This window comes from Pelophylax lessonae (genome assembly GCF_965119305.1).
Source record: "Pelophylax lessonae genome assembly, chromosome: 3".
Classification (NCBI taxonomy): Eukaryota; Metazoa; Chordata; class Amphibia; order Anura; family Ranidae; genus Pelophylax; species Pelophylax lessonae.
Window position 1 is genome coordinate 284443566 of NC_138770.1, and position 18602 is coordinate 284462167.

Here is an 18602-nt window from a genome sequence, read left to right on the forward strand (position 1 = left end):
GATGGAGTCTATTCGCACAGTCGTGGCCTCCCTGCATCAGATGGATTTTCTGATGTTCATAGACATCAATGATGCCTATCTTCACATGCCCATTTACGCAGGACACCAGCGTTCCTTCACTTTGCTGTGGGAAAGAACCATTAGCAGTTTGTGGCATTACCCTTTGGTCTTGCCTCTGCTCCCCGGGTCTTCACAAAGTTTTGAACCCAGTTTTAGCATATCGGTTCTAGGCTACCTGGACGACCTTCTTCTTCATGCAGAGTCTCCGCAGGCTCTGTTGCTAAACTTGGAGATCACCATGATTTCTCTGAAAGAGTTCGGGTGGCTGATGAACCTGCAAAAGTCATTCCTGGTCCCCACCAAGAGGCCGGACTATCTGGGCCTAACTTTAGACATATCCTTGGCAAAAGTGTTTTTCCCTGCGGAGAAACTCCAGAAGATTCAGTTGACGACTCAGTTGTTATGGTTCGTCAACTGGCCTTTCCTTCGGATTTGCATGAGGGTTCTGGGACTGATGGTGGCTTCCTTTGAGGCAGTACCGTTTGCCCAGTTTCATAACCGTATTCTCAAAAAAGATTCTTCTCAAATGAAACCGGAATCCCGATTCCCTGGACAATCGGATCCGGATGAGCGAGTGGACCAGTGAGTCTCTGGCTTCGGTCCCCGATGCTCAGTCAGGGGAAGTCATTTCTCCCGATCTACTGGACGATTGTCACCACGGATGCCAGTCCATCCGGGTGGGGTGGGGTTCTTGGCAGGCTATCTGCTCAAGGGCTCTAGTCCCTGGAGGAATCCAGGTTACTGATAAATGTATTGGAACTGAGAGCGATCAGACTTTGTTTGGTTCACTGGACCGAGTAGCTCCGGGGCGGCCCGGTTCGGATCCAGTCGGACAATGCCACGGCCGTGGCTTACGTCAATCACCAAGGGGGCACCAAGAGTGTTCTGGCGGCCGTAGAAGTGGCCGGCATCCTTCGTTAGGCGGAACGATTGTTCCAGCTCTCTCCGCGGTTTTCATTCCGGGGGTGGAAAATTGGCAGTCAGATTTTTCTAAGCCATCAGATTCTGGATCAGGGGGAATGGTCCCTTCATCCAGAAGTATTTCACCAATTGTGCCTTTGTTGAGGCACCCCGGATGTGGATCTGTTGGCATTTCGGCTCAACAGGAAGGTGCGGAGGTTTGTAGCCGCTCCCGCGATCCTCTAGCGAACACCGCAGACGCGCTGGTTGCTCCGTGGGCATCCTTGGCAAAAGTGTTTCTCCCGGCGGAAAAACTCCAGGAGATTTAGTTGACAACTAATTTGTTATTGTCTGCCAACTGGCCTTCCCTTCAGCCTACCGATCGATCGGTCGGCTGCAGCGCGCGGAACGCCATCCTTTCGAATCCATGACTAAGGTTTGTCAGGGATGGAGTATGGCGCCGCGGGCATTACCAGCAGTACCAGTTACTGTATGCTTTCCCTCCTCTCAAGTTGCTGTCGAAACTTCTCGCAGGATAGAGGTGGAGGGAATTCCAGTCATTCCGGACTGGCCTCATCGGGCCTGGTACGCCGGCTTGGTCAGGTTGGTCGCGGACGCTTCTTGGCGACTTCCTCTCAGGGAGGATCTGCTGTCTCAGAGACCGATCTTCCATCCTCCTTTACGATCGCTGGCTTCAACGGCTTGGCTGTTGAGACCCAGGTGCTGAAGGACAGGGGTTTGTCGGCTTCAGTTATTCCTACTCTGATTAAAGCGAGGAAAGCGACTTTTAGAATGGTCTATCATCGCACATGGAAGTCTTACATTGCGTGGTGTGAATCCCTTTGGGTTTCCTCCACGTTCTTACTCGGTGGCTCGGATATTGGCTCATTCTGCAACAAGAGGTTGAGCAGAAAACTGGCCTTGTGCACAATCAAGGGTCAGGTCTCAGCCTTGATAAAGCTTCTTTCAGAAGCCACTGACTACTCAGTACTTAGTACGGAGGTTCATCCAGGGGGTGCGACACCTGGCTCCGCCAGTGCGCGCGCCCTTGCCGCCTTGGGATCTTAATTTGGGTGTCTGTTTTCCAGAAACCTCCCTTTGAAAATATAGGGAGATTCCCTTGCTTACCTTATCCCAGAAGGTGGCCTTTTTGGTGGCACGTCTGCACACAGGGTGTCAGAACTGGCCGCATTGTCCTGTCGTTCCCCATATCTGGTGGTTCATAGGGATAAGGTGGTTCTTCATCCGAATCCATCCTTCCTTCCTAAGATGGTTTCAAAGTTCCATCTGAATGAGAATATTGTGTTACCTTCCCGGTGTCCTAAGCCCAGTCATCCTCGGGAGTGTGCGTTACACTCCTTGGATGTGGTTCGGGCGATCAGGGTGTATTTGACTACTACTGAACCTTTTCGTAAGGCTGATTCACTTGTTGTGATCACAGATGGCCCCAGAAAGGGGTTGCCTGCGTCTGCCGCGACTATCTCCAGATGGATCAGTCAGACGGTGGTACCGGCTTATTCTATCAAGGGTCGGGTTCCTCCGTTCCCTGTTAAAGCGCACTCCACTCGGGCGCTTAGTGCTTCCTGAGCCTTCCGCCATCAGGCGTCGGTACTTCAGGTTTGCAAGGCGACTACCTGGTCGTCGGTTCATGACTTTACAAAAAATTTTATAAAGTTGATGTGATGGCATCGTCGGATGCCTCTTTTGGCCGCAAGGCCCTGCAGGCCGCTGTTTGAGGGGACCGTTGGTCTACCTCGAGGGTTTTGTTGGGTGGGTCTCATCTTTTTGTTCGATGAACCCTTGATGCTTCTGGTTGGCTCCGGTTGGGCCTTCTGGATTGGGTTTTTTCTGTTATCCCACCCCTCATTTGTGGCACTGCTTTGGGACGTCCCAATTGATATTAATCAAGAGGACTGCATCTGTCAATGAGCGACAGAGAAAATTGGATTTTTGTAAGAACTTACCGTAAAATCCTTTTCTCTTAAGCTCATTGACAGACGCAGTACCCGCCCCTCTATCTTGAGTTGAGTTGGGTTGGGTTCTCTGACACTGCTTTGTTACGTAACTAACATCCTGTAGCAGGAAGGGGAGGATATACCCCCTGGGACTGCCCCTAAGGTGTGGCCGGAACATTTTTTCCTGCCTAGTGTCCTACTCCTGTAGAGGGCAGTATAACCCAATTGATATTAATCAAGAGGACTGCGTCTGTCAATGAGCTTAAGAGAAAAGGATTTTACGGTAAGTTCTTACAAAAATCCAATTTTTAATTTAAAATAATGCATAGAAAGTAAAGTGTAGGAGAGATCAGTAAGGCCACTTTTTTTGTGTGGGTCCAGTGGTTTCCCATAGACATCTATTATGTCCCTAGTTTTCTTAAAGAGCACCAAAAGTCTTTGGTGTGCTTTCAGATGTGCCAAAATTGCGAGACACAATAAAAGTCTAAGGAAAACTGCAAGTAACCCGCATAAAAAATGCGGGTACAGTGCATTGCGGTTTGGCAGCAGTATGTAACAGTCCTAAGAGTTGCACTGCAGGATACAAATCTCATTACATACAGTGGGTACGGAAAGTATTCAGACCCCCTTAAATTTTTCACTCTTTGTTATATTGCAGCCATTTGCTAAAATCATTTAAGTTCATTCTTCTTCCTCATGAATGTACACATAGCACCCCATACTGACAGAAAAACACAGAATTGTTGACATTGTTGCAGATTTATTAAAAAAGAAAAACTGAAATATCACATGGTCCTAAGTATTCAGACCCTTTGCTGTGACACTCCTATATTTAACTCAGGTGCTTTCCATTTCTTCTGATCATCCTTGAGATAGTTCTACACCTTCATTTGAGTCCAGCTGTGTTTGATTATACTGATTGGACTTGATTAGGAAAGCCACACACCTGTCTATATAAGACCTCCCAGATCACAATGCATGTCAGAGCAAATGAGAATCATGAGGTCAAAGGAACTGCCTGAAGAGCTCAGAGACAGAATTGTGGCAAGGCACAGATCTGGCCAAGGTTACAAAAAGGTTTCTGCTGCACTTAAGGTTCCTAAGAGCACAGTGGCCTCCATAATCCTCAAATGGAAGACGTTTGGGACGACCAGAACCCTTCCTAGAGCTGGCCGTCCGGCCAAACTGAGCTATCGGGGGAGAAGAGCCTTGGTGAGAGAGGTAAAGAAGAACCCAAAGATCACTGTGGCTGAGCTCCAGAGATGCAGTCAGGAGATGGGAGAAAGTTGTAGAAAGTCAACCATCACTGCAGCCCTCCACCAGTCGGGGCTTTATGGCAGAGTGGCCCGACGGAAGCCTCTCCTCAGTGTAAGACACATGAAAGCCCGCATGGAGTTTGCTAAAAAACACCTGAAGGACTCCAAGATGGTGAGAAATAAGATTCTCTGGTCTGATGAGACCAAAATAGAACTTTTTGGCCTTAATTCTAAGCAGTATGTGTGGAGAAAACTAGGCACTGCTCATCACCTGTCCAATACAGTCCCAACAGTGAAGCATGGTGGTGGCAGCATCATGCTGTGAGGGTGTTTTTCAGCTGCAGGGACAGGACGACTGGTTGCAATCGAGGGAAAGATGAATGTGGCCAAGTACAGGGATATCCTGGACAAAAACCTTCTCCAGAGTGCTCTGGACCTCAGACTGGGCTGAAGGTTTACCTTCCAACAAGACAATGACCCTAAGCACACAGCTAAAATAACGAAGGAGTGGCTTCACAACAACTCCGTGACTGTTCTTGAATGGCCCAGCCAGAGCCCTGACGTAAACCCAATTGAGCATCTCTGGAGAGACCTAAAAATGGCTGTCCACCAACGTTTACCATCCAACCTGACAGAACTGGAGAGGATCTGCAAGGAGGAATGGCAGAGGATCCCCAAATCCAGGTGTGAAAGACTTGTTGCATCTTTCCCAAAAAGACTCCTGGCTGTATTAGATCAAAAGGGGGCTTCTACTAAATACTGAGCAAAGGGTCTGAATACTTAGGACCATGTGATATTTCAGTTTTTCTTTTTTAATAAATCTGCAACAATGTCAACAATTCTGTGTTTTTCTGTCAGTATGGGGTGCTATGTGTACATTCATGAGGAAGAAGAATGAACTTAAATGATTTTAGCAAATGGCTGCAATATAACAAAGAGTGAAAAATGTAAGGGGGTCTGAATACTTTCCGTACCCACTGTAACTAGTCTTGTTATGCAGGAGGAAGTTTAATATGCTATCTTACTGCAGACTATTACTGTATTACTAATTATGTTGCTCTCTTTTGGCAGGAAGTTGACAAATGTTTGGTGGATGGAGCAGATGAATACCTGCAAATGCTTAGTCTTTTTGCAGTTGTTATGCAACAGATAACTCAAAACAACTAATGCAGCCATTTCCCAGTGGATGAGTCTGTCTTAATTTGTTGTATACACTTTGTGTAATGCTTGCATCTTTTTGAAAAAGATGATTTATATATATATATGTATATATGTTTTGTAAAGAGTGTTAGTTTTGGCAGCAATTTTTCATATAGTATTGTTGTAGGACTCATTTGAGTAGGCAAGTAACAAAGAGAGGACCAATAAAGTAACAACATTTGATTATCAGGAAGTGATGTCTTGAGCATTTTCTATATACTTTGCACAAATGGCCCAGTCAGATAGTGTTTGAAAATAGAGTTTAAAGACAAACTTAGCCTTTGCATATGGAATTAGGGAGGCTTTTAATTGCCCACTTCCTTCTGAAAATGTCAGTTGCTTGGCTGTCCTAATTAAATGACTTCAGTGCTATTTGACCTAAAACAAGTATTAAGATCAGGAGTTCTGATGTCAGTTTTTGCATGCTTCTTCCAACTTGGTGATTCAGAGAATATTTAAAGGGTAACTCCACTTTCGTGGGGGGAAAAAAATAATATAGTGTATGCTATTGTAACACAAGTCATATTGTAATTGAATGTTATTAAAAATTACCTTTTCCTTTTCAATCTGCAGCTGCTGTAATTTTCTGAAAATGCAATGCAATATGGCTACTTGAAGTTGTACTGAACACACCTCAGAAACATAATTTCCTGCTTGTGTGATTTGCTCCCCAATTTTCACAGAAGTCTGCCTAAGATACAAGTCAGATTTCAGGCATCCTCTGCAGCAAAAAATAGAATTTTTTGTAAGAACTTACCGTAAAATTATTTTCTCTGAGTCCTCTAACAGTTGCCGCCCACTCATAGTGTCTTCACTACTGGGTATTGGTCTTAGCCACAGGAGTAAGCTAGGCAGAAGATTTTGTTAGAAACATTCACAAAAACTTTGCATAGACACACCTATAGGGGGCTGTCCCTCTGGTCCAATACCCCCCTGCTAGCAGCATTCCCAATTCAGTTTGGTAGCAAGCAGTAGATAGTCCATGAACCCCCAAAAGAGGAGAGGGAGAGGGACAATCTGGGTCCCTGACGAGCAGCACGTTCAGCCATCAGCATTTCCCCATTGGACACCAAAGTCGCCACTACAGCGGCTAAATCAGGTCTCAGAGGGGCCACAGGAGAATCGGGGGTCCCCACCAAGGCTGGTGGAAACTTGCTATCCTGAGAATCCATGCTCAAGTGAGAAAAAGCGGACAGTGCAAAAATTAGGTGCTGTCCCCTTAAAAGCGCTGCCAGTGCGCAGCCCACCGCTCCAGCTATAAAGATAGAAAAAGACCCCCAAACAGGAAGGAGACAAAACTGAGCCAGAAGCGACAATACAGAGATATATTGAGAGCAATAACCTGCAGAGCCCCCGCAGAGTGTTACCACCGCTATCCTGCTTCAGAGGAAAGAGGAAGTACTGTGATAGTAGGCTGAACCATCTGCTGCATGACCCAGGGAAAATGGCTGCCCCATAGGAACGTATGGGAGACTCCACAAAAATGTCCGCCGCCTTGTGGCCGAACCGAGCGATCGGTCACCGCAAAAATGGCGGCGATTGGTGCCAATTCAGCATGTAGATTAGCCCATAGAGAAGCTCACATGCTTGCCCAGTGTGTAAAAAAAAAATGGCGGACCGCGCGGTGACACCCCGCCGCGGTCCATACACAATCTGCACCCCCAAACACCTAAGTGACCCAGGGAAGGGGACCCCTTAAACACACACACACAGCGCCGCAGCGCATGTACAAGCGATCCCCGCAGGGATCGCAGCAGGAGGTCACACAAGGCACAGACACGGGGAACACACAGCAACCAGGACTGCCACCCCACACAGAGGCCCCACACGTTCCAAGGGGTACACTATGGCCCCTTTCATTTTTCTTTTATAGTGTTACATTGGCTGCGGTGGCTCCCCACTTACAATTTGAGACTACTTGGACTTCCAATAGGTCTCTTGACGGTTCTGTGCCCAGTACATATAGGACACAGCAGTCTCTATTTTGGGTGCCTCTCTTGCTTTGTCCAAATAGTTTGGATCCACTAGGGATCTTTTTTGTTAACCCAATAATTGAGACACCGTCTAAAATAGAGGATCATAAATGACACACTGTCTGGAAAAATTGGTGATAGAAATAAGATGATGTGACATTGGTTCAAATTGTTATAAACTAACCATGCTTGGCTATTAGGTATATGCTTTTTCTCTGCTAAGTTAACATTTGCTTAGTTATTGGCAATAGTCGTGACAAAGGCGTGGCTCCAGAGCTGTTAATAACAGCTATCTTTAAATTTATATTCCCTGTATTTTTCTGTGGGGTCTGCTTTCAGGATGGCATTCATGATAGGGGACTCCCTGGATGCAGAAATTAGAGCGACCTTCGACAATAGTAAAGACACAGAGGCCAATGGGGATTTGAAAAACCTGTTCCGGGATCACAAGAAGTTACTTGTGAGGTCCCTTAACAGAAAATGGGATGTACTGTCATTAGAATCATATATTTCACAAGGTATCATACCCAGGGGCCTACGCGAGAGAGTTATCCCAGCTATGCACCTACACACAGAGCGCTTTCTAGAGAAGTGGAAAATAGAGTGCATAGCTCACGGAATACGGGTTATGGCCCTAATAGTGGAGGAGGAAAAGGCACAACTAGAGGAGATACAGGAAGAGACCAAAATTATATTGGAAAAACTAGAACCACACAAAGAATTAGAGGAATTCCAGAAGCTGAATGATTATCTTAAAAAGGAAATAGAACACAAAAAAGTCCAAAAAGCGTTAAACAATCCAAATTTCAAAGAGACTTGGATGATTGGGCCCGTGGGGAAATCTTTGACTTAGCTTCTAAAAATAGGCGCAATAGGTCGAGGAGAAGAGGAGGGAGCTATAGGAATTACTCTAGCTATGAATGAATGCCTTCAGGGAGCGATGACGATGACCGATCGGTCACTTTTTTAAGGGAGGGTGCGGCGGAGGATGTCTCTCCGCCCACAACCCCAAAGGGGATTCTGAAAAAAGGATCCAAAAAGAACAAAGGAGGCAAAGACCGAGAAAGAGAAAAAACGGGAGGACAGGGAAATGTATGGGAACAAAGAACCAGACCACGCAATCGTCGGTAATGACTAGTCCCATATTGTCCCCAGATGGTGAAGAGGTCCTTTCTTTCTCAATCACTGAAAGATCTAATGACCCTAAAGTCATCAATTTGTCCAACTTTGTTTTGAATGAATCTCATATCTCTGTCTTAACTAAAGGCCTCTCTTTCTCACCTACCTCAGGCATGGACCATTTTGAGGTATACAAAGACCTCTGTCTTTACCTAAGGAAAGTGTACTACAGATTGGTACATGCAGGAGATAGTGAGACCCCACAGGAACCACAATTAAATGCAAAAGAAGTGGAAGCTCTGTCAGCCTTAGAGTCATTATTAGATGAAGCCGGTGAGCTCTCGGAGGAGGATGAAGTCCCACAGGACAGTGACAATTTGAGAAAAAGCAATATTCACATACGCTCAACGAAGATGCCCAAATTTTGTACTAACAAATGGCTAAATTCCTTCTTACTGTTAGTGGAGGAAGATCTCAAACGGGTCAACTGGGACTCGCTCTCCTCCGACAATCTCACACGGGAGGAAAGAACTGCTTTACGCGATCTTAAAAAGGCCAGTGACTTAGTCATCAAAAAAAGTGACAAAGGAGGTAATGTGGTGTTGCTAACAGCTGATAATTATGAGAGAGAAGTTAAAACAGATGAAAATAGATGAAAACACCTATAAAAAACTTCAACACAATCCGCTACCTGGGTTAGTAAGCAACATTAATGAAAAACTCCAGTTCGCCCATGAAGCAAGACTAATAACTACCAAGGAGAAACAATATCTCCAGGTATTAGAATACAACATACCCACATTCTATGTCATACCAAAAATTCACAAAAATCCAGTGGACCCCCTGGGCAGACCCATAGTGTCTGCCTGTGGGGGCCCACTGGATAGGATTGGTAAATATTTAGACTCATTGATCAAGGATCTTGTTCTCGACCTTCCTTCGTATGTGAGAGATACGGGGGACGTCCTGAGCAAGACCCAAGATCTTGGGTTTACCACTGAAGTACTGCTTGTCGGTATAGACGTTGAGTCTCTCTATACCTCTACCCCCCATCCCTGGGGGCTACTATCAGTATACCATTTCTTGGAACAGAAATTTCCATTAAAGGGCCCACAAAACGAATTTCTCCTGGAATTACTCGAATTCTCCCTATTGAACAATGTTTTTCAATTCTCCAATCACTTTTATCAGCAAATTAGAGGTACAGCCATGGGTGCCCCCTGGGCACCTTCGTATGCATGCCTGCATCTTGGCATGTGGGAGGAAGAAGTGGTGTACACCTCGTCTATGTACCTCAGCCACGCATTGACCTGGCTGAGGTACATAGACGATGTGCTCATGGTCTGGGAAGGTACACCACTTGAGTTAGAGCGGTTTATGTCGGAACTCAACGCCAATCAGCGCAACATCCGGTTGACCTATACAGTCGATAGGAAATTGATTTCCTTTCTAGACTTGAATATTGAGCTTAAAGATGGAAAACTAGTCACCACCACTTTCCGTAAACCAACAGCCGCCAATACCCTCCTCAGGGCAGACAGTCATCACCCAACCAGCCTTAAAATGGGGATCCCTGTGGGACAATTTATCCGCATCAAGCGCAACTGCTCATCCGGTGAGAACTATTTACGGGAATCGAGAGAACTCTATGCAAGATTTCGCGAAAGAGGATATTCTCACCGAATGATCAGGAGGGCTAGAAGGAAGGCGGCCGCAAGGGACAGAAATGAGCTCCTGACCCAAAATAAGCCAAAATTAGAAAATCCCAACCTACCGCGCTTAATCCCCAAATATGGCTGCCATTGGAATGAGGTGAGACAAATCCTTCAATCACACTGGCACATATTACAAAATAATGAACAACTAAAAAATATAGTGGGCCCACGTCCACTGTTAACGGCTAAAAGAGCCACAAATCTCAATGACCATCTGGTACGTTCTGAGTTTACACGTATCACCAAAACTAACTGGCTCACTGAACTACAACCTCTAAAAGGAATGTACCCTTGTGGTCATTGTCAGATCTGCAGCCATGTGATAAAATCACAGGTGTATACTGATTCACAAGCAAAAGTAACCTATAGAGTTGAGTCCTTCATAAATTGCTCTACCTCCCGAGTATTATACATTATAGAGTGCCCATGTCACAAAATGTACGTAGGTAAGACCAAAAGGCAACTACGTACTAGAATAGGGGAGCACCTAAAAAGTGTACGCCTCAAGGAAGAGACCCCCATCGGCTTACACTTTGCCGAAAAACACAACGGCGATCCTTTAGGTCTGAGGGTAATGGGCTTCTGGGCTTTAAAGATATCGCCCAGAAGGGGTGATTTCGATAAAGTCCTTTTAAAAGAAGAGAAGGCATGGATTTTTCGTCTTCAGATGTTGGTACCTTTAGGCTTGAATACGGACATGAGCCTTCGTATATTTCTCGAGCCATAGAACCATGGAGTTAGTTCTAGTATGAGGACTTTAGGTGGGTAACAAGGTGAAAGACTGAGCTGACTATGAGAGAGACTATACTAGACCATAAAATACTGGAATTGAGGGCGAAAGGGCACTCCTCTTACAGCGTTATCAGCCTATACCACCCAGCTCCCCTCATACCCTCCAGCAAACTATGTGATATCTCCCTCTAATTAGTACCCTTTTGATCCAAATCATATCTGTCTTGCATAAGTCAAGGTAATCCACTTGTGTACTTACCTATATGTATGCTAACAATGGGTGATTTTAATATATAAATGTCCCCCTTCATATGACCTAGGCCACTGTACAAAAATATAGTCTAAGACCCCACTTCAATTGAAATGTGGAAATTCCTTCCTAAAACAATGCCCATTTCCTGATGCCTAGCAGCACCTGGGTCAAAGGTGACACTTGACTAGTGCTCGATCAATGGGTTCCCTATATCATCCATCAATTCTAGTGTCTGTCTAATCATACGATAATCCTAAGTTGTATTTATCACGGTTATAATATGAATAATAGCAATGTGACCTGTTAGAAGAGTTTTTGAAAGATGACAGTAATAACGTCACTTAATGACTAGATTGGCCAATGGGACTCTAATATTTACTGATTATAGTCTTGATTCATGCTTTGAAGTAAGACCATGCTGTTTTGAAAGTTGTAGAATTTAGTTCTGGAGCCACGCCATAGTTGTCAATGAATATGAAATATTAAGTATTACCTACTTTTTACCACAAGATGGAGTTTCACCATCCGGTTTTTAATTACACAGGAAGTGGTAATGGAGGAATGTCTGCAGTGCTGCCACCTGACAGCACTCGCCAATCAGGCCATTTCCCTATTTATTGACCTTCCGTACTATCCAATGACGTCCTGACGAAGCGTGCGTCACGCACGCGAAACGCGTTGACGTCACACGCCGGCCGCACGTCACACCGAAGAGCCACCGATGTGTTCCAGCTCCCGCCCACGGCGCTGTTACCCTGCTACACACGGAACACACTGCCTCCTCGTGGCATGCCGGAGCTGAACCCAAACATCGGGCCTTCATCCAAACAACACCCGAAGAGGATGAACAGAAGTCTCTCCATTAAAGGTCTTAAATGTACAGTGAGCCAAAGCCATTGAATGATAGGGGATAGAGAAAAGGCAGTGAACACCTGGCTGTATTGGACACACAGCATATTAATGCAACCCAGTGAACAGCCATCGTTTGGCCAATGGCAAACCTGACCAATAATGGATACAGCCTAACCATGGTGTGAGCCCGCGCAGTTATTCAACCATACTGCGTCTCTCCCCAGCTCCCGCACCCCCACCCATTAGAAAAAGAGAGACTTTCTGTTGCAGGGGGACATATGTCGGTCCGTTATCGCTACCCCAAATTCCAGAGGGCCTGAACCTCATCCCTCCAAGGACATCAGTTACTGTCCATTTTGAAGGACTGGCTTTTCATATAGCCCATCCAACTCGGCACGCAGACATTCCTCTAGACACCCTCCCCTCCATGGTGGAACTGCACTGGAAATTCAGAGCCAAAATGCATCTCCGTTATGAATGAGCAGAAGCGTCGTGGTTCAATCTGTATCTGAGTAGTCCACTAGTACTTCCCATCTACATGATTGTCTGCTATGCGGACTCTAGAATCATTTCCATATTGGTTTTGAAGCACTAGGCTGACTAGATGGGAGCATACTATATGATGTCCATGATCCTTTGAATTATTGGTGTAGCTTCATTGGTCATTTATTACACCAGGTAACATTACCAAATTGTGGCATGCCGACCAGCAGACCCATGAGCCAGCAGCACCCACAAATTCCGTCCTAGGAATGTGTGCAGCATGCTCAGGTATCTGCTGGTCAGATCTTCTGGGATGAGTGTGTGGCCGGCCTTGTGAGTGTGAGTCATTGTTTTTATGTGTCCAGCGTGTTGTTGTATACCTTTGTACCTTTTATATTTGTATACTGTTCCCCAATGTTGGGGTACTTTTTAGACAATGTGTCAATTGATCCTCAATCTCAATAAAGTTTTTTGAAAATTCACACTAAGTTGGTCTGAGCATCCCTTGTGGCAGCCGTTCCAAGGGGTACACTATGGCCCCTTTCATTTTTCTTTTATAGTGTTAAATTGGCTGCGGTGGCTCCCCACTTTGAGACTACTTGGACTTCCAATAGGTCTCTTGACGGTTCTGTGCCCAGTACATATAGGACACAGCAGTCTCTATTTTGGGTGCCTCTCTTGCTTTGCCCACACAGAAGCACTTACCTGTACCCGATGGCGTGGGGAGCCTCACAGAACGGAAAGCCGCTGTCCTCATCTGACAGGGAATGCCGTTTGCCAGGGACATTGCACTGCTAAGTCGCAGATGCGTCCAGTGAGGTAGCCACCTCACAGCTGCATCCCTGTAGCGAACAGGGATGGGTCGTTCAAAGTGCCAGGGCGAACCATAGCTGAACGCTCGATGGCGGGCTGGGGGTCCATCTGACCCTCTGTGCCCTGGAGAACAAGGGCGGCCAGTCCGAATCCCAGCACTGCATGTCCATCTTCGTCCGAAGAGTCAACTAAAAACTAAAGCTGACAAAATAAACAGCTAGTAAAGAAAGAAAAAAAACAGACATTTTCCAAGAAAATCAAATAAAAAGGAAGATAGGCTGAGACCGAAGCCCCAGCACAGGGAAAGCCTAACTACTCCTGATGCTAGGCAAATTAAAACGGAGTTGGGAGTGGACACTGCAGGGGGGTATTGACCAGATGGGACAGCCCCCAGGGGTGTATACATGCAAATGCCTTTTGTTTTTAACTAAGTCTATATGCCTAGCTACTCCTGCGGAGCAGATGACAATACCCAATAGTGATGAGTGAGGAGGCGGCGACTGTCGGAGGACGTAAGAGAAATAGGATTTTAACTGCAGTGCTGAAATCAGAAAATCACCACAGCTGCTGCCAGCAAAGTTATCCATATATGCTGAGCGCAAATGCTGTTTGTGTCAGAATATATAAAATCAATGTCGTGGCAGCCGACGAGTACCTGCAAGAGAAACAGGTCACAAAAGAATGAAAAAACAAAGTACATTAAAAAAGTACAGTAGGAAGAGTAGAAGAACATATAAAATGACTGACACAACAACCGTTTTTGGATCCTTTTATTTTTCTTTCTAACTGTTCCTTGATTTGGGACTGCGATCTTCCAGCTTGGGTCTCTCAAAATGTCGATGGACATCCAACATCTTTCGAGACCCTGTGTTTGTGTGCCCTACACTGTGTCGTGCTGTACCCTACACTAATACTCCACTGGTGTATGGTAGCGCTCAAAACATTCCCCGATGCAGAGTCCAGGTTGGTCAGGACATTTGGGACAATAATAACGGTTGTCACGCCTACATCCGCGCCTGCTACAGACACGACATCTTTTTTGGGGGTATCTTTGGGTAGGGGTACTCGGGAGGACATAAGAAAAATGTCTCATGCAGCCGGCTCACTGCATCTGGAAGGGGAAGTTGGGCAGGCATGCCTCCTGGTTACAGGTAGGCAAGGATGATCGCTTCCTGGAATTCCCGGAAGGATCCAGTTCGTCCTGATGCCCTGTATAGGACAAAGGCATTAAGCATAGCCAATTGGTAAAGGTAAACAGACACTTTTTTCTCTATCGCTCATTGACAGACGTAGTCTTCTTGATTCTCAAGAGCTGGGTTATGTTGTCTCCGCAGGAGTAGGACTAGGCAGAATGACAAAACGTTCTGGCTCCACCCTAGGGGCAGTCCCTGAGGGTATATCCTCCCTCTCTCTGCTACAGGGAATCAGTTTTTTTCTGTCTAGTCAGGAGTAAGGACCTAAGTTCCTTGCTGGGATCTTTTGGTCCTGGCAAGACTTTTTTCTTTAAGAAAAATACATTTTTTAGGTAGTTTTCTCCAGTGTTTTTTTCCTGTGAGATCTTCAAGCAAAAATGCCGGACTGGGCGACACTTGTGGTCACCCCAGCCGGCCTACGAGCGCGCGCAGACCATGGCATTGCGCTTGGTCGGCCGCGACATATTCAAGTAAGTATGCGGGGCCGGGCGACGGGCTGGATGTTGAGATCCAGTGGTCACCCCGGTTTCTGCCTAAGAGCGCGTGCAGACCAGTGCGCTGAGTCGGCCGCGACGGAGTCCCAGCAAAGGGACTGACTTTGCGAGTTAAAAGCTCGCTTGGACGCCAGGTACCAGAGAGTCGAGGCGTCCACAAAACCCCCACCCCGGTGGAGAGGGTATTGTGAAGAGAGGGTGCCTATCGGTTCGGTATGGTGAGTAAACGTTCCCTTTTTTCCTCATTATGAGGCAGTATATATTATGGGCCCCTCCATATATGGTCAGTATATATCTGATACTTACAAGTCCCCCTTGTAATACAGCATGTGTTTGTGGGAAGTGGACTTGGTTCAAGAGCTAACACTCTACCCAGCAGACTGTAAATTACAGCAGACATAGGAGGTATAATCCTACCTTATGTGCAGTGTATCTCTGTAGATCCATATGTCACCTCTTAGCAGAGTGCAGGTGGATGTGCTGGGAAGACGATATCGGCGGTCCGCCGCCATTTTGCCGTAGACCGAATGCATGTATGTCCTCAGGTCACGCCGGCCGCCATGTTTTTGGAGTCTTATGTCTCTTCTATGGGGGCGGCCATGTTTTGTGAGCCCAGCTACCTCGTGGAGGGCTGGGAACGCCGGAAGGCGTACACAGGGGGCGGAGCCACGCCTTCTGCCTGGGAAAGAAGCAAACAGCTCCTTCCAGTCTGTGTAAGACAGACGCTGACTGCAGTTTGTTGGAAACTGCACTGCATCGGTTGGTGAGCCTTGGGGGTCCCTCTCTCTCTCTCTGGGATCGAGAAGCAGGTACTCTGAGGGGCGCTATTGCGCTAGGGGGAGACACACAAAAAAAAAAAAAAAAAAAGAAGTTTTTTTGTTTTTGCTGGCAAAGGTGTCCTGTATTAACATGGACCCTGCCACTCATGTATCTCCTCCGGATCCCCTCGAGGGGTCTGCGGGATCCTCCAGCACCCCATTGACAATTGAATCTTTGTCGGCTATTATGGAAACTTTTGTGTCCCGGGTCGAAGTGGCTTGTCAGGGACAGGGCGCAAGAAAGCGACCCCCGCCTAACACCTTATTATCTGAAACTTCGGATTCAGACTCTGAGCCTATTTCTGCAGTTGCAGGTACTTCATCTGGTATTGGTGTCTCGGGTCCTGTCTCTTCAGACAGTGAGGAGGATGTTTCGGCATCCGCCATAGCCCGAGAGGAAGCGTTGGTAAACGCACTCATTGTATCTGTTCAAGAGACTTTAAGGTTACAGGGTACTCCATCGGAAATAGCTGAAACTGAGATCCCTTTTGGGACTAAAAAGCGCATCAAAGTGGCGAAGGTTTTTCCATTGCCCAAATGTTTTGGCAATCCAATCGAAGAAGAATGGCGTCTGCCAAAACGCACTTTTAATATTTCTAAACGCATTGACAGGCGTTATCCGTTTGAGGAAACCCTTATTAAGAAATGGACAGAACCACCTGTGGTGGATTCACCTATTGCTAGATTGAATAAAGCCACGGTTATTCCTTTAGAAGACGCTCCGTCTTTTAAAGATCCAGTGGATCGCAAGATAGAAGCTATGTCTCGCACCATGTTTTCCTTGATTGGATCAGCTTTCAGACCAATAATTGCTATTGGTCTGGTTTCGCAGGCTGTAACTGAATGGACCAAGTGGTTACGCCGGGACTTAGAAGAAGTCCCTCAGGCGGTATCAGATTTGTTGGAACAAATGATACAGGGGTTACAGTTTGTATGTGATGCGGCGTTAGACGCCACTCCATTAATGGCGCGAGCATCAGTCTCAGCAGTGGTTCTCAGGCGTACACTGTGGCTAAAAGGTTGGTTAGCCGACCAAGGTTCCAAAAAAGCATTGGCTAATATCCCCTTTTCAGGAGAGCGTCTATTTGGAGCCAACTTAGATGAGATCATTAAGGATCTCACCGGTGGAAAAAGCACCTTTTTACCGCAAAATTTTAAAGGTAGAGGAACTCGTCAAAGACGAGGGCCTTCTTTTTCTGCTCACAAGAGGTTTTTTCGTCCAGCGGGTGAAAAAACTAAGTCCTCCAAAGCTCCTACAGGAGGCGTCAGGGGTCGTTGGTCGGGCAAGCAAAAGCCCGCCCCCTCCAGACCTGAAGATAAACCATCCAAAGCCTGAAGGTGCGCCCCCACCCATAACTGGGGTGGGGGGACGTCTTCGCCGGTTCCCGGATCCATGGCTTTCCAGAATCCCGGACAATTGGGTTTGCGAAGTCATAAGGTCAGGGTACAAGATCGAGTTTCGATCTCTCCCACCGGCGCGATTCTTCCCTTCCAATATCCGTCTATCCGCAGATCGTTTAGAAGATCTGAGGAGAGCAGTCACAGATTTACTACAACAAGGAGTGGTAGTCCACGTTCCTTGGACAGAACGATTTCAAGGGTTTTATTCAAACCTGTTTACAATACCCAGGAAAGAGGGCAAAGTGCGTCCAATTCTGGACTTAAGAGCACTCAATTCTTTCGTCAACATAAGAAGATTCAGAATAGAGTCCATTCGCACGGTAGCAGCCTTCCTGCATCCAGGGGATGTCCTAGCGTCCATAGACATCAAGGACGCCTATCTTCACATTCCCATTTTCGCAGGACATCAGCGTTTTCTACGCTTTTCCGTAGAGGAGAACCACTATCAGTTTGTGGCGTTGCCTTTCGGTCTCGCCGCGGCTCCGCGGGTCTTCACAGAGGTGTTGGCCCCAGTGTTGGCACTTCTGCGCCAAAGAGGTATATCGATTCTAGGTTACCTAGACGATCTTCTGCTTCATGCAGAGTCTCCTCAGACCTTGCTACAAAACATAGAAATTACTATGATTTCTTTACAGGAATTCGGGTGGCTGGTGAACCAGCAAAAGTCATTTCTGGTTCCCACCCAGAGGCTCGAATATCTGGGTCTAATTCTAGACACAGTCAGGACGAGAGTTTTCCTTCCGGTAGGGAAACTTCGAAAGATTCAATCAGCAGTCCAGTTGTTACTGTCCAACAGCTGGTCTTCCCTTCGGACGTGCATGAGGGTTCTGGGGTTGATGGTGGCTTCATTCGAAGCAGTCCCATTTGCCCAGTCCCATACCCGAATTCTTCAGCAAGAGATTCTTCTCAGATGGAATCGGAATCCGGAATCCCTGGACAATCAGATACGATTGAGCAAACAGACCAGAGAGTCTCTGGTTTGGTGGCTTCGGTCTCCAATGCTCAGCCAGGGAAAGTCATTTCTGCCAATATATTGGACGATAGTGACCACGGATGCCAGTCTATCCGGATGGGGAGGAATTCTTGGTCAGTTATCTGTCCAGGGACTTTGGTCCCCGGAAGAATCCAGGTTACCGATAGATGTATTGGAACTGAGAGCGATCAGACTTTGTCTGATTCACTGGACCGAGCAGCTCCAGGGCAGCCCGGTTCGGATCCAGTCGGACAATGCCACGGCCGTGGCTTATGTCAATCATCAGGGGGGCACCAAGAGTGTCCGAGCGGCCAAAGAAGTGGCTTGCATTCTTCGCTGGGCGGAACGATTTGTTCCAACAATCTCTGCGGTGTTCATTCCGGGGGTGGAGAATTGGCAGGCAGATTATCTC

The 18602-nt window shown here is 46.7% G+C and overlaps 1 protein-coding gene across 1 annotated transcript in view; it reads left to right on the forward strand.

Moving 5' to 3' along the window:
* RFC4 (replication factor C subunit 4) overlaps nt 1-5410 on the forward strand; it is a 115986-nt gene extending 110576 nt beyond the window's left edge. The window contains exon 10 of the mRNA XM_082251384.1: nt 5243-5410. Coding sequence (XP_082107510.1) covers nt 5243-5338 — 96 coding nt within the window. The 3' untranslated portion in view covers nt 5339-5410. The remainder of the gene's footprint in view (nt 1-5242) is intronic.
* Nucleotides 5411-18602: the final 13192 nt, after the last annotated feature.